This window comes from Arachis ipaensis, chromosome B09 (genome assembly GCF_000816755.2).
Source record: "Arachis ipaensis cultivar K30076 chromosome B09, Araip1.1, whole genome shotgun sequence".
NCBI lineage: Eukaryota > Viridiplantae > Streptophyta > Magnoliopsida > Fabales > Fabaceae > Arachis > Arachis ipaensis.
The window spans coordinates 16,098,493-16,114,588 of NC_029793.2; the positions used below are offsets into that span (position 1 = coordinate 16,098,493).

The 16,096-nt window shown below is 32.9% G+C and overlaps 1 protein-coding gene and 1 long non-coding RNA gene across 6 annotated transcripts; both read left to right on the forward strand.

The window, feature by feature from the left end:
• On the forward strand, positions 598-3,815 carry LOC107617124. The gene is made up of 4 exons (XR_001614813.2): positions 598-757; positions 855-909; positions 995-1,138; positions 3,486-3,815. It is a non-coding gene; the product is annotated as an uncharacterized LOC107617124 (long non-coding RNA).
• Positions 7,638-10,866, forward strand: LOC107619313. Of its 5 annotated transcripts, none has more exons than XR_002353550.1 (3): positions 7,638-7,814; positions 8,960-9,192; positions 9,751-10,470. XR_002353550.1 is itself a non-coding variant. In XM_021110689.1 (3 exons), exon 2 carries the CDS (start codon positions 8,986-8,988, stop codon positions 9,160-9,162), a length of 177 nt encoding a protein of 58 aa, XP_020966348.1. In that variant the 5' UTR covers positions 7,851-8,143; positions 8,960-8,985; the 3' UTR covers positions 9,163-9,192; positions 10,734-10,866. The 5 variants fall into 5 exon arrangements, 3 of the variants coding, with proteins under 3 accessions (XP_020966348.1, XP_020966346.1, XP_020966345.1); XM_021110689.1 differs by lacking the exons at positions 7,638-7,814; positions 9,751-10,470 and adding exons at positions 7,851-8,143; positions 10,734-10,866; XM_021110687.1 differs by lacking the exon at positions 7,638-7,814 and adding an exon at positions 7,852-8,143.

Here is a 16,096-nt window from a genome sequence, read left to right on the forward strand (position 1 = left end):
AATTTAAATTAATGTGATTTAATTAATTTTTTATTTGAATTAAATTAGATGAATAATTTTGAATTTGAGCAGTCCCAACAAAACTACTTGTGAAACTTTATAAAGAGGAAGAGTCTCACCATTATTATTTAGAGAAAATCTCTGCAACCAAGTAAAATACCTAACTAAGTCCAACCAAGTTGTTATCAAGGGTTTTAAATTCACGCACACTCTTTTTCACACATGTTGCTGCTGCATCCTTTTTATTTTTCTCCCATGTTGTTGCTGCTTCTTCTTCTTTGCCTCATCCTTTTTCTTCATCTTTTTCTTTTGTTATCATCGTCGTCATCACCACCACCTTCACCTCCTGTAAACTCCGTAAATTTAGTAAATAATTAGTCAATAAATTGAATTTTAATTAGAAAAATTAAAAATATAAATCTAATATCAAAATAGGATAGAGCTCTTCAAAACGAGAATTTTGATACCAATTTCCAAGAATTTGGCCTAAGGTTGGGCCAGACGGGTCGAACCGGTCAAACCGGACCCGAATCGAGCCCGTGGGCCCAACCGTTTCATTAAATAAAGTGAGCTTCAGCTCATCACTTCCTTACATTCTTCATTTCGTTCCAGCAGCCATGGAGAGAAGAAGGTAATGGCCAAAACCCTAACTCCCACTTCCATCCACCATAACTTCTTCATCCGAGCTCCAATCGCCGCACCGTTTGCGGCCACGTGTCCGCAGTGACGAGCTCTACAAAGCCCGGTACCTTTCAAGGTGAGAAAATAATAATCTCAGCTCCTATTCTCTCTTCTTCAGATCTAACATGTTAGGGTTTTGAGGTGTTAAGATTTTAGTTGAATTAATGTTATAGGATCAAATTGAGTTGAGGAATGAGTGGACTTTGGTTTGATTGAGGCACATACAAGGTAAGGCTCATCAACCCTAGCCAATTTCGGTTCTAGTATGTTAAATGTGAATTTTGAGTATGTATGGTGATACATGTGAAATTAGGTGTATAATTGTATATGTTGGAGCTTGAATTGTGAGCATTGGAACTTTGTGGAGGTTGGGTACTTGAGCTTTGATGATTTTGGGGACTTGAGGGGCTGTGTTAGTTGGTGTTTTGCCTTGGACAATACGCAGAAATCGGCCAAGGTATGGTTTAGGTTTCGCGCATTTAATATGTAATACCCTGTGAAAACTTAGGCTAGATGACCATAGGATAAGCTGGAATGTTTGTTTACGCTAATGATAGTGGCCTTGATGAGAATTGATAAATTGTGATGACTTATTATGGATAATTATGTATTGTTGAATGTTTGATGTTGGGTTATTGAGAGAAGAAAGTGAATTAAATTGTGAAGGTTGATTGTTGAAGTTAAAACGTATATATATATATAGTGAGCTAAGCGTATGTTGATTGGGATGCAGAAGTTTGACTTGATTAAGAAGGTTGAGGTAAGGGTTAGAATTATGAATAATGGGTAATTGTTAGATGTAATTTCTAATTGAAGGTGATGAGTTAATAAGATTATTGTTGTTGCTGAAATTCTGTTAATTGGTTGGTTTATTATTGTTAAAAGAAGTGCAGAATTTTAATGCTTTAAAGTGAGCTTGTATGATATAAATCATGGTGATTTCTGATAGGTACATAGAACTGAGGTTTCGAGGTAAGGTTGTGATATAATTTAAGTAGATAAGGTGATGAATAAGAGGAATGGTGGATTAGTATAAGTTGGAAACCTAGAGGACTAAAATTGGTTAGTGAAATTAAGAAGTCTTGCTGCAGAAATTTCTAAACTATTTGGACAGCAACTTAAAACGAAAACTGGGAATAATCTGGGCATGATTTTCTAACCAACCCATTTTCCTAACAAATTCCTATAAGTCAAGATTACCCCATAAAAATTTCATCGAATTTGACCAAGTGGTTTGGAAGATATGAATTTTTGAAGTTTAGTGGTTGCTGCAGAATTTTCTGGTTTTCTGGTTCTGCAGTACCAACTTCCAGACGCTATAACTTTTGATTTAAACAGAATTTTGAGTTGCTTACAAAGGGATTTTGAATATCTGTGAGTCTACTTTAATTGAGTACCAATTTCATGTCCATAGATACTTTCTAGAGTTAGTTATGTCTCTTGAAAGCTGGGCTGTTCGTAGAAAATTCAGAACCAATTACTAGAAACAGGATAGCAATTCCAATTGACATTTAATTAACCAAACGAAGTGCTATGAACCTGAAACTTATTTTTCCTAAAACTTAGGGGTGTATAGTGTATCCTCACCAAAATCTAGGAGTAACGGATTAAAATTGAATTTATTATAGATTTTGTAAAAACAGAGCTGCCTGCTGTATTTTTTTGAATCTTCTTAAGTGCAGCAGCAGATTTTTATTGAATTTGTTATCAAATTTAATTCTAATCCAAAGGCGGTAAAACTTTGATTTAGATTCAAAGGGTATGTCCAAATTTGACTATATGCATGAACGTAGATAAGTAAAAGTGTGTAAGTTATCTCTAGGACACATTTAAAGTTAAACGGTGGTAATTTAGAGATGAAGAAAGATAACTAATAGTTGGAAAAGATAGTATTTGATTTGATAAGATGAAGGAAGAGAGTAATGTAAGAAATTGAGACTTGATGATATTAATTAGTCAAGAATAATAAAAATATATGATCAATGAGTTGAGTAAAATGGAGAATGATGAGATTGAGACATGAATTAATATCGAGAATTAAAATGGTAATTATGAGAAATTATTGAATATATTGAGCTTGGGGCGTTGCCCCCATGTCAGCCGGGATTTTTTTCCCGTGGTTACTATTAAGCTTGGGGTGTTGTTTCTCCCATGTCAGCCTGGAATTCGTCCCAGGGATAACATTTAGCTTGGGGTATAGCCTTCCCCATGTCAGCTTGGAGTGTTGTTTCTTCTCCCCATGTCAGCTTGGGATTCGTCCCATGGTTATTATTGAGCTTGGGGCATTATTTTCCCATGACAGCTTCGAGATTTTTCCCATGGTGTATTTTTGAGCTTGAGAACACGTAGGGATGGCTACGTAACCGACAGTTGATATCAACAGCCATAGGACAGGCATGCATCATGTGCATATTGGTTGAATTGCTTGTTTGTGAATTACTTGAGATTGCCTAATTGACTACAACATGCTAATTGTCATAATTGATATCTGTATTGTCTGTATTCTACCTGTGCTTGTTGTGTCTGCTTGTTTGTCTTTGTAAATACCAGAGATGGAGGAAAGGTGGAGAGAGAGGGAATTCTAGTTAAGTTTCAGTTAGATTTAAGAAATTGACTTAGTTTAGAAAGCCTTAGAGAACCACCCTGATTTATGGTTTCTGTTTAGTTCTTTAAGTTTTATAATATGAGTGTCGGCGTTCTAGGACTGCCTCTGGCATTTTCAGGACCTTATATATTATATGTGTGGCACCTTTACCATGCTGAAAACCTCCGATTCTCACCCCATACTGTGTTGTTGTTTTCAGATGCAGGTCGAGAGGCTCCTCGCTAGGCGTCTGTATTCTTGAAGCGGAGTAGTTCCTGGGATATTTTGGTTTGACAGCTTATGTATATATGTACTTAGTCACTTAGCTTTCTCTCCAAAAAACTTGATTATTTTGTTCCTCATAGAGGTTACAGGAGAGTTAGGACTTTATTTCTGTATTTTGGGTATTTTGGGATACCTGTATATATATGTAAATATTCTCCGGCCAACCTTGGCTTCGCAAGCTGAGTCAGGAGCTAGTTCATTGTATTCTTGACTCTCTTTTCGTTCTTCTGCTTATTTATATCTATAACCTTTAGGTTTTTTAGCACGCAAGTAATTCCGTTTTCTAAGTGTTGCGCTTTTTATTTTGCGATTTTGTTTTACCCGTTTTTTTCAAGGCTCCTAGTTAAGTATCTTTTTCCCTATTATTATATATATATTTTTATGAATAGAGGTCGTAATACCTTACTATCCCAGTCTTATGACTTAAGCATAAGAGTAAGTATGGTAGGGTGTTACACCTCCTCCTCCTTTTTATTTTCATTTAAATTTCTTCTTCTCCTTTCTTTTCCTCTTCCTTCTCTTCCATCATCATCATCATCTTTATTGTTATTGTCATCATTGTCGTTTTCTTCTCCTCCTTTTTCCTCATCTTTCTCTTTCATTATCGTCGTCGTCACCACCACCACGCCACCACCTCTATCTCCTCCTCCTCCTCCTTCTCCTCCTCCTCCTCCTCCTCTTTCTTTTCTCGTTTGAATTTTTTCGATCTCTTCCTTCCCTTTCCTCCTCCTCCTCCTCCTCCTCCTCCTCCTCCTCCGTCATCATTATTATCATCATCGTCGTCGTCTTCTTATATATATAACAATTCAAATCCAGAATGTATTAAAATTTCTTAATGATGGCGAAACACAAACAAACTCAATTCAAAACAAGTTAGTAGAAGTGTTATCGGTTCGGTTTGGTTCTGTTTTGGACCAAAAACGAACCGAACCGATCTATTCGGTTTTCACAAAGTACCAACCAATTGGTTTGCTGTTTGTGCAACAATCGAACCGAACTAAACCAAACTAAAAGTGATTTGGTTCGGTCAGTTTTTTCGATTTTTAAATCCTAACTAATAGAAAATTAATCTCAGTAAAATGATGTTCAAAACAATCAATAAACTGAAATAACATTACATTACATTCAAATTCAACACAATTTCAACTCATTCCAACAACTAAACATAAAATAAACACATTTGTTAAGTCTAAAATTTCCATTTCAATGCATTACTAAGCCACTTCTTCGGTTCGGTTCGGTTCGGTTCGGTTCGGTTTTTGCTGAGCCAACCGAAAACCGAACCGAATTAAACCGAACCGATCGGTTTAATTCGAAAAAAACAGATTTTTTTTGGTTTTCTATTTAGTTGTTGTAAATTTTGGCTCAATTTTGCAGTAAATTTCGGTTCGGTAACTTACATCCCTACAAGTTAGACCAAAAGTGCACCTTATTTAAATCTAGAGTGTACCGAAATTACTTAATGATGACGATACATTAACAAACTCGATCAAAATAAGCACGAACTGAGTACATCTTATTTAAATCCAAAATACACCGAAATTACTTAATGATGACGACATACAAATGAACTCAATTCAAAACAAGCACAGTCTAAAAGTGCACCTTATTTAAATTCAGAATGCACCAAAATTACTTAATAATAACTCAAAACTCTTCCTTCTCCTTCTTTTTCATTATCATAATCATCTTCATCTTCTTTTCTTATTCATCTTTTTCTTCTTATTTTACTTCCTCATAATTCTTCTTATTTTACTTTCTTTACAAGAATAAAAACAAGAAAAAATTAAATAAAGAAGAAGAAGAAACACAAAATACTATAAAATTACTAGAAAGATGATGAACCTATATTCATTCAACTAAATAATATTGCAATACATTACAAATATGTTCATTCAAGTCTAATATGAGAAACAATACTTCTAAAAGAAGAAATAAGAGCAATAGAAAAAAGAAAAAAAGAAGAAAAAAAAGAAGAGAAAAAATACAGCATTAAAAAAGAAATTTTTGTGCTTTGTAGCAAAATTTCAGTGTAAAAACTAAGAAATTTATGTATTATTATTACGAAAATTTTGGTGTTATTTATTTTGATAAATTTTGCATAATTTAAAATTATTTCTCTTTCTTCTCTTCATCTTCTACTGATTATTCTTCTTTTTCATCTTCTTCATCTTCATCTTCTTTTTATTTTATTTTCTTATAATTCTTCTTGTTTTATTCGCTTAAAAGGAATAAAATAAAAAAAATCAATGCTGCAAAATTACTAGAAAGAAAAGGAGGAAAAGAAAAAAAAATACAGCAACAAATTAAAGAACGACAATGAGAGAAAACACGCGAAGAAGAAGGAGGAATGCGAAGAAAAAGGAAGAACGCACTCTCACTAATGAAACTAGTCTTTGTTGGACTTGAACCAACTTAGTTGGACTTTGTTGTCAAAAAGACTTTAATGTATACCAAGATGGTATTATTTAATCTCTTCTTGGAATTGGATCTCAGGTTTTTTTCTGAAATAAATAAATAAAAATATTATTTCCAAAAACACGTTATTTCAACTTTAATTTTCGGAATGCGTTCTTTTGTTTAGGATGAGCTAGCCCAATTCCGACGAACTTCTATAATTTTATAGAGTTCACCCGGGCAAATTTCATCCAGATTCTTCCTAAAACCTGTCTTAGAATGGAATTCAAAATTTTAAACTGTTATCATCGTCTCCAACAGTATATAAGAGTACACAAAAATATATGTACGGGTGGCAACGGGGCGGGTAGGGGCGGGGTGGGTACCCGCGGGTTCGGGTAGTGTTGCCACCCCTAAATATATGGACAACAAGTATGGCTTCTTCAATATCGTAAGTGCCAATGACAACCATTATCATCGTCTCCAGAAATACACATGTATTTAACAAAGATTTTTTCTATTATAAATAAAAAAAATCATGATTTCCCAAAAAAAAATACAACTTATTTCTTTATACTCTCCTATGTACTTTGAAGACGATGATAATAATTATCATTCTTAACTTTTCAACTTTTCTTCCCACCCAATATGATATTTATGAAATACGCAATGAAGTTCTCCAGGGATAAGGCGAACTAATATAGAAGTTCGCCAGGATCAGGCGAACTCTATTAAAATAATGGAGTTCGTCGAGGTGTGACAAACTTATCCTAAAAAAACGTATCCGAAAAATTAAAATTCAAACGTGTTCTTGGAAATAATTTTTTTTAAAGTTTTTATAAAAAATTTCTTGGATCCATAGTTGCAAAAACCGAACCGGATCGGTCGGTTTGACAAAAAAACTAGTGAACCGAACCATAAATCGGTTCGATTCACCTTTTAGACCGTGTAAAAATAAAAACCGACATGAACCGGTGAGAACCGGTGAAAACCAATCAAATTCGGTAAGAACTGGTCCAACCGGTTCAGTTGCCACTCTACGGTCCTCAGCGCGCGACTTGTCAACCTATTAGCATGTTTTATTTTGGAGAAGTCCAAAATGTGCTTCCTTGTTGCCACTCTACCATTGTGGTTCTTAAGATTTTAAACAACAAAGACTAATTATATAGTAACTCTTAAATTAAATAATTTTATAAATATCTAATTTAATTTTAATTTTATATTCTCTATCTTTTGAATTAATTATATTTTTAATTATGTACTATTATTAATAGAAATATAAACTTTACTAAAAATTCTTTATCTATTTCAATATTAATGTTAGGATTAAAGTTATCTTATTTTATACTAGTATTGAAATTTACTGATATTATGGATTATTATTTTTATTATATCAAATTAAGATACTAGTGTAATAGTACTAACTAATTTTATATCTATCTTTGTATTAGTTGTCTATTTTATATTTTTTATTTACATAGGATCGATTTTACCGATTCAACTAGTGATTTATCGGTTGAATCAATAAACCAGTAAACTAGTAATTTAAACGGTTTGATCACCGATTCGTCCTTACAACTATGTTTGCATCTCATATTTTTCTTTTTTTTATTTATTTTTTCAATTTTCGGTCTTTTTGGCCTTTTTGGTAATTTACTCTCATATAATGAAATTATGTTCAGTTAAAAAATTAAAAAGCAAAGCAAAACTCCTATGCCCTGGTTCAAATGAGGCAGGTTTTTCTGGCTCCTTCTCCAAGCTCAACCCGTACTCCATAGGCCGCTGAGCCCCAACGGCCTGTTCCCACATCGCGCTCGCGCTTGTGCGTTTGCGAACTGCCTCGCTATCTTCGCTGTCTCCCTTGCAGGTATCAACCCCTCTCTCTCGCTCTCTCTGTAAACTGCTGTTGCTATGTGGTTCGATATATGTATGATTATTTTAGTAATTTAGGAAACCCTAAATGCATCAAATTCACCTTCAGAAAACACCCACTTCCTCTCCAACGATCCCACAAATCTCTTCTATCTCTCCCTCTCTGCTGTGGGCTGCACTACTGCCGGAAGAGCCACCGCCGGCGAACCAGGGACCACCTCCGGCTCCCCTTCCCCTTCTCCGTCTTCCTCTCTACTGTGCTCTCTTGCGTTCTCTCTGCCTTCTGCCGAAGCCGCTGCAAGCCACCGGATCCCTTTCTCTCTTGTTCGTCACTAATATCTGTTCCTAGTCCTTCATTCCTTCTTCCTGTTCCTTTTTTTCTTCTCCCCGTTTCCCCTTCCCCGGGGTTTCAGTGTTATAAAATATAAACCTCCCTTTCTTTTCAGTGTTATAATTTAAAAATATGATGAGACAATGGCTTTGGTGTTTCTTTTGAATTATAGGTCTTATGATAATTTTATGGTGTTATGCCTTGATGTTATGTTTATCAACCATGCTACATGAACACCAAAATCTGATATTAATATAAAATACATGATAAAATACACATTAAAAATAAGTTAAACAAAACATAGATTTATACACAAATATATTGTGACTGATTTTGGTGGCTGATCTTGGTGTGCAAATAACATTTTTGTATGTTTATTTCTTGAATTTGCTACTGCATTAGTTTTTATAATTTATTACATTTACAATTTTTCTGCATGTTATTTTTGTGCATATATATGTATTCAATGGCGGATTTCTTGCTCATCGCCATGAGCGGCCATCGGCAATTAATAACCATGTATTATATTACTTTCATAATTTATATTGATATTTTTATATATTTTGGTTGAATCTTACAAGTCGTTTTATGATTATGCGTTCAGTGATTCTTAATCACCCTTCCTATTCGAAGTAAAATCCTGATTTTTGCTACCTTGGTTAGAGTTAGAGGCACTTTTCACACCCACAAATTTCCCCACCCAGTGACCATCAACCATATAGAAACTCTTAAAAGCACTTTCCATATGATTTTTGAACAAATCTTATGTGCTCATCACTGACATCGACTTTCTAACCATACCTTTGCAGAAATTTCATAGCAAGCACACAAGACAATGGGTATCATAAGGAGTTGCTTCTCCTTCATAGCAGGGACAGTCTGTGGTATTTATGTGGCACAGAACTATAAAGTGCCTAACGTGGCAAAGCTAGCCGACACTGCCTTGTTCATGGCCAAGGTTGTTGAAGAAACATACCGCAAACCCAGCAAGAAGGGTGATGATGATGAATAGTGTGATTAAATGAAGCAATATTGGAAACAGGTTTATCTATTACATAGTCTTAATTCTTTTCCTTGGATTATATGGGATTGAATAACTTTCCAACAGAAACTTTTGGGAAACAAATTTTGTGAAGAGGTTTAGCATTTATATCATTTGTGCCGTTTAACGGAAGCATTCTGATTGCCCTTTCTGATTTTTGGTCATTATAATAGGACTTTATAGTCATCTAAGTTTTCTGCTCATAATAACAAACATTGTTTTAAAATTTTATCCCATAGTGGGATGATAGCTTTATTCGGATTAGAGTAAATAGACAAAAATACTCGTGAAAAAGTATAGAAGGAACAAAACTACACCTCAAACATTAGAAATAATCTAATGCATTCCGTAGATTGGTTTCGCAAGTCAAAACTGTCCTTCCAATTGTATATTAATAGATTCGAAAACAAAAGCAAACTGTAAATGGTTTCTTGAGCTATTGCATCATGATTTGGGGATTACAAGGTGCATGGCTGCAACTTTATGTCAGACGAGTAGAAGGTTTAGATAAGGGAATGATAGTTTTCACTTGTCAAAACAATCTTTGGAGTGTATCAGGCTATTTTGGAGTGTATCTGGCTGATGTTGAGGGTTTCGAGGCTGACGAGGCTTTCGAGGTCGTCGGGGAGGGAGCGGAGGCAGTTGAGGCCATTGTCAAGGACCTTGAGAGAGGTGAGGTGGAGCGTGGAAGGAAGAGGAGCTTGTTGGAGTTCACTTTTAGCTTCTTCAGCTTTCTCAGTTCCAAACCAATGCTTTCTGGAAGTTGCATCAGTTTATTGAAGTTGGCGTTTAGTTCCTCCAATGATCCGCAATTGTAAATGGTTTTGGGAAGGTATTCGATGAGGTTTCCGGCGACATTCAAGACCTTAAGCTTACAGAGGCAGCCAATGGAGTTCGGTAGGCTTCTAAGCTGGTTCGAGTGCACGTCCAGCACCACCACTGCAACATAGGATTTTTCAATCAAGTTTGGTCAAGGAATTCGTTGAGGGGCCGCGATGGCTCACTTTTGAGAGGGACAGGGGCCGGCGTAGGTGTATTTTTTAACAGGAGTTGCCTTGTCCTAATTTGGAATGGATAGAGACCGAGTTGGGTGTTCACTCGCTATTTTAAAATCCTTTGGGTGTATTTTTATCCTCTCTATACTCTTTCATGTGTATTTTTGTCCATAAGTTATGGAAGGCAGTGGTTTAGATTTTTTTTTCTTTAGCAAATATCTCCTCATTTATGCCTTTTTGATGGGTGTGTGCATATATAAAACCATAAGAATTTTGCCAGAAACAGAATATTAGTGTATAAGCATAGGTTCAAGAAACTATAGTAATGTTGATTATTGTTTGAAAGGGTATATGCTATCTACCCTAATTTGGTAAAAATTTTGTGGAGAGCTAGGTTTATTTAGCCTGAGAGAGTAGAGAATGAAGACTTAATTTGGTCTTTAAATTGATTTGCAATTCAATTCGATCAATCAAATTTCAATTTGGTATGTATTGCTATCACTGTTTTGTTAACAAAATGTTGGTTTGGATTGGATGACATGCTAGACTCATGGAAGCGACACCATTTCTGGTTCACGATAAATAAGGTCGAAAACGACTGAGAATTGAGATATGTAACGTCTTCCTGCTATGGCCAAATGATGTCATTGAGTTGCCTAATATATGATCCCGATAATCTTAACGCCAAAACTAATGTTTATCTCAAAATTTTTGTTGATGTGTCTCTCTGTGTGTGTGTTCTTTTTTTTTTGGTCATTTCTTATTCGATTAGTTGAATAAGTTAAGATGTGTTGACTTAAGACACCTGAACAACAGAGTCCTTATATCAAGATTAGTATTGATGTGGAATATCAATAACTGTCCAATTTATCATGCGATGAGGAAGTTGGCACAGCCAATATGTTCTTTGGGGGATACAAATATGCAGGTTTAGGAGGAGCAGATCTAAAAAGAACTCGATGAAATGATAAGAATCCTAAAATTAGATAAACCGGTCACCAAATTTAAGAAAAGGACGGATATATAGTATTAAGACTTGACTTAATTGGAAAGCAACATCACTACATTCACCTATTCTACATACTTGCACACAATAATACTAAGGGTTTTTATCCATTACTGACTTTAGCCAAATCTTGAACTCGGATGCACTTATTGTAAAGCAAAGAATCATCATCCATAGAGTAAGGCCTTGCGTGGAATCAATCCGGTCATAATTAGGAAATTTTCATATATGCTTTCAAATACAAATGTTTACTGGGTCAGCCTAATCTATGAATCCATGGTTTTGATCCATCCAAAAAGCTACATACACAGAGGATGGATTCACGAGTTGGGTTGGGTTGGGTTGGGTTGATTGAGAAAATTGGGAATCTACAGTGTAATTGGATTATTGGTCTAGAAATTTTTAACCTACCAATCCAACCCACTTAGGTGTCTTAATTTCTCGGAACATTGCTTCATGTTTAACTTTCAAGATCAAGACAACTACAGTTCAATACAATAAGCTATTCTAGTATTGTTTAGGGTTATATAACATGATTTTTTCCTTTTCAGTTTAAAATTGAAGATCGTGTATAATTTAGAATTGCTTTTAAATTTTGTTACGATTTTTTACGATTACTTTTATTTACTATATTATTTCTATTTGTTAAAAAAACTTGTATTTGAATATATGTCATTAAAGTAATGATAAGTAATTGAGAGTTAGTAGTTAGTAGATGAATATTTATGAAGTTGATTGGTAATATCTCTATAAATAACGTGACTCTTATATCATGTAAAAACTTCAATACATATTTATCATTTTCTTTAATTCTGTCTCTATTTTCTTGTTATATGTTTTGGTACATTTTAATAAAAAATATTTTTAACACAGGTTTTTTCGGTCAGGTTTTGAAACACATTTAAAATATTATTGTCAAATTTTAGCTTACCTTATTTACATGATTGGACAATGATGTGCTGAAAAAGTTTATTTAACCCAACATATTGATTGAATAAGTGGGTCGAGTTAATCAATTTGAATTGGTTGAATAGTCAGCTCACTTATCCATTTAAACAAGTATCTCTATGACATATTAGTTCTTGACCTGTCGAGATAGAGAATATCATAAACAAAAAAATAGGTCTCAACCTTACTATTAAGTATTAACCAAACACATTCAAAACCAATTTCAGCTAAATAAATTAACAAGTAGAAGATGTACTAAATAAATTCTAACAGAATCAATAAATTTTACTTAAAATCCATTGTCTGCTACACATATAAGCAAAATCAAACAAATTACACAGTTAAAAGAAGAAAAAAGCTCAAAAAAACAGTGCAATATTCCTATGTCCTATGTGGCAAATATCAACAAGTTTAAGCGAAATGACCAATATACCTATGTCTAAATGAGATATAGAGTGGGTACTGGGTCATGTGGCAAAGAGAGGGATAGAATTGGCAATGCGGTGTACAAAGATAGATGAAAGAAAAAGCAAGAAGCATGGTGGCTGGGTCTCTAGGCAGGCACCGCAGCAACGCAGTCTCTTTTAACAGAATCGGCTCAAAAGTGTCAGCCCCCAATTTGTCCTTTTGCTCCTTGCTTCCTCTCTCTCCCTCTTCATCTTTTCTTGTCCCATTAACACCTTACTATAGTAATCTACATTACTTTTAATCTTAAACAAACTATTAAATATTTTGGTATTATAAATTAAATCTTTCAGCTATATTATTTGACCATAATTTTTTTTATAATTTATAGACTTTAGCTAGAGAACTATTCTTTTAGTCAATTTTTTAAAATTACATTTTTATTCTAAATTTTGAATCGGAACCTCTAAATTTTTCAAAATTGAGTTATATAAAGAAAAGCATTTTAACAATAAAAAATTAACTAGTATTAGCTATTTAAAAATTAACCCATGTACTTATTCTAATTTTTCTAAAAATTTGTTTTTCACTTAACTTTAAAGAAGATAAAGCAAATAGAAAAGAAAAATAATGAGGGTTGAGGCTATTGTTATTCTAAAGGCTGGATATACCATTTAGTGTCATCTACAATTTAATAAGATTTAATTATAGATATTATTTGTATTGATAGTAGAATTTTTAAAAGAAAGTAACATTATTAATTTACGAATAACAACATATATTTATTTTCCCTAAAACACTACTAACTTTCCTAATTCCTTATCAACTTCTTTGCAAGAATTTAAGAAGGATTTATTTATTTATTTGGATGGATGAAATTCATGGAAGTCACATGAGGCAGTGAGCAACGTCACAGATCAATGGAAACGCATCCAACACAATAAAATGAAATCTACCAAGACAATATGAAAACGACAATATCTATTCCCATAGAAGGAAAAAGGTGTTGGACAAATTTCATTTGTTAAAAATACTTTTCTTTGAATCCGGTAATTTTGACACCGATGCAGGAACAGAAAGGTGGTATGTTGGAATTGTTGAGACACACCAAAGGTTGTGAAATAAATGACGCTAAGTGAAAAAAAAAAAAAAAGGCTGTAGTGAATGCATATAAAATTGGGGAAAAAAGTAAAAGAAAAGAAAAAGCGACTTTCGTCCTATTGTGGGAAAATATCCTGGTCCCATCGTTTTATTTAATATTTTTTGCTTTATACTTTACTATCATGAGTTTGTCTTCTCTCAATTCAAAGGGAAAAAAAAAATTAGTAGTCACTTTCCGTTCAAATGTAACTTAAAAAAATAGCTTAAGGAACTCATGTAACTAATATAAAAAAAAAAATAAGTGCGATTTTAGTTCCTAAGATATAGGTTGAAATTTTTTTGTTTTTAATTTTTTTCATACAAAATGGTTATTAAGATTTAACTTAATTTTAAAATTGTCTCTAAAGTTTAACTTGATTTTAAATTTTTTACGATAAAAGTGGAGACAAAGATGAATTGTGGACAGCTTTTTTTTTTCTTTTTTCTTCTTCTTCTTCTCTTTTTCCTTCACAGGAGTAGAAACACTCTCCTTCTCTTATTTTTTTTTTATTTTATAATTTTTTTGTTATGGTAATTTAGTCCAAAATTTTAAAATTTAAGTAAAAATGACAATTTTAAAACTTAGCTTTAAACTTTAGACAATTTTGTATAAAAAAAAGGTTAAGAACAAAAAAGTTTTTTAACCTATATTTTAGAAACTAAAATCGTATTTAACTCTAAAAAAATTAATTTTGATTAATATTTGCTACTTATAGAAATATTTTGATTCACCAAAGGCTATAAGAACGAATAACCAAAGATAAAAGACGAGGAGGAAAGTGCAAAAGGGTTTTTGAGTTTGAGAACACTGAGTGAAGAAGTGGTGTGAATGTGTGAATGCAATAGATGCCAAAAGCTTTGGAAATTGAGGCTACATATTTGCTGAGAATGGTTAAAGTTGAGCTGCTTCCTCTTACAGGAACCCCAGGTGGCCATTTGGAGCAATGGGGATCTCCCTATGTATCTATGGATTACACCATATCATGAATTATGATATGAGTTTTGAAAAATAAACTATTGTTTTTGTCTATGAATATTTAGAATATTTATTTATAAAAAAATAAAACTAACGTTACATAAAAAGAAATAAATTTTGATTGATAAAATTATTTAAATACTAAACTTTTATTGACTAAATTAAAAAATTATGCAGAATTTTTAAATTACTCAATTTTTCATCTTTTGGGACCCTCTTCAAAAGTAGTCATATGAGCTCAAAATCATTCGTATTATATTTTGAGCATAAATCTCTTATTGAATTCCAAAAATTCAAAAGATGTTGAGAATCTTTTATTTTGAATTTTTTTGTTTTTTAAACTTTTTCTATGGACAAAATATTTGGATATCTTTGGATATTAAATTATATAATTTATTTTTGATAGAAGAAAAATATGATAGTTGCAGATTTTGGTTTGGCAAACCCTCTTCTTATATGCTTGATTGATTATAGTTTTTTATTTTTAAAGAAACTAAAAGATTGGAATGAAAAAGATGATAAAAAATGATCATTTAAAAATTTTAAACATATTCGTATCTTCATGTCTTATAAAAAAAGTTAAAATTTATGTGTTTATATATTTCATATTGTATCAGTATAAGGATACACGCTTCATAGTCTATATAATTAATTTGGTGAGCGTCCGATTAGAAATAAAATCCACATTCAATCAATAAGCATTCAACTTTGAGGAAACACTTTGCTTAGATTTGAGATAAAATGCAAGAAAGGAGAAGAGGGCAATCTAGAATCTAGGACTAGAATAGTAGAAGAAGTCAAAGTGTTTAGAAAGCTTGTGGAGATTCAAAGGGAGGACACATCAATAGGCTGTGGTTTGCACTTTGCAGAGTAGATATATATAGCCATGACATGTCTATGTCCACCCTTAAACAAACTAGTCTCACAGCCATTCAAATTATTAAAGTATTGGAATACCATATGTAGAAGAAAAGTACCCTAAATTTAGATGGAAAATTATGCCGAAACTGTCGCGCATCATATCATCCATTTAGCAGCCATTGATTCGCTTTTTCTTTTTCATGAGAGAGAGAGGAGTGTATATCTCATAATGATGTGAGAAGAGATGAGTTTTATATTGGTATGATTTAAACAACTCAATGCCTTCGATTTGTTTCATTTTTTAAATCAACAATCATAAATCGGACGGTTCGATTTGTGATTTTGAAAATAAAAAAATTTTTAATGTTAAAATCGGACCGTCCGATTTTTATTTAAAAAAATAAAAAAAATAAAAAACATAAATCGGATACTCCGATTTGTAATTTATTTTTTTTTCAAATAAATCAGACCCTCCGATTTGTAGTTTATTTTTTTTCAAACAAATCGAACTGTCCGATTTGAATAAAATATCATATAAAAAAAACATCAAATCTTCCGATAACAATGTATTAC

What these genes read in the sequence shown, in the direction of transcription:
- LOC107619313 (XM_021110689.1), top strand. Translation starts at nt 8,986, where the DNA reads ATGGGTATCATAAGGAGTTGCTTCTCCTTCATAGCAGGGACAGTCTGT.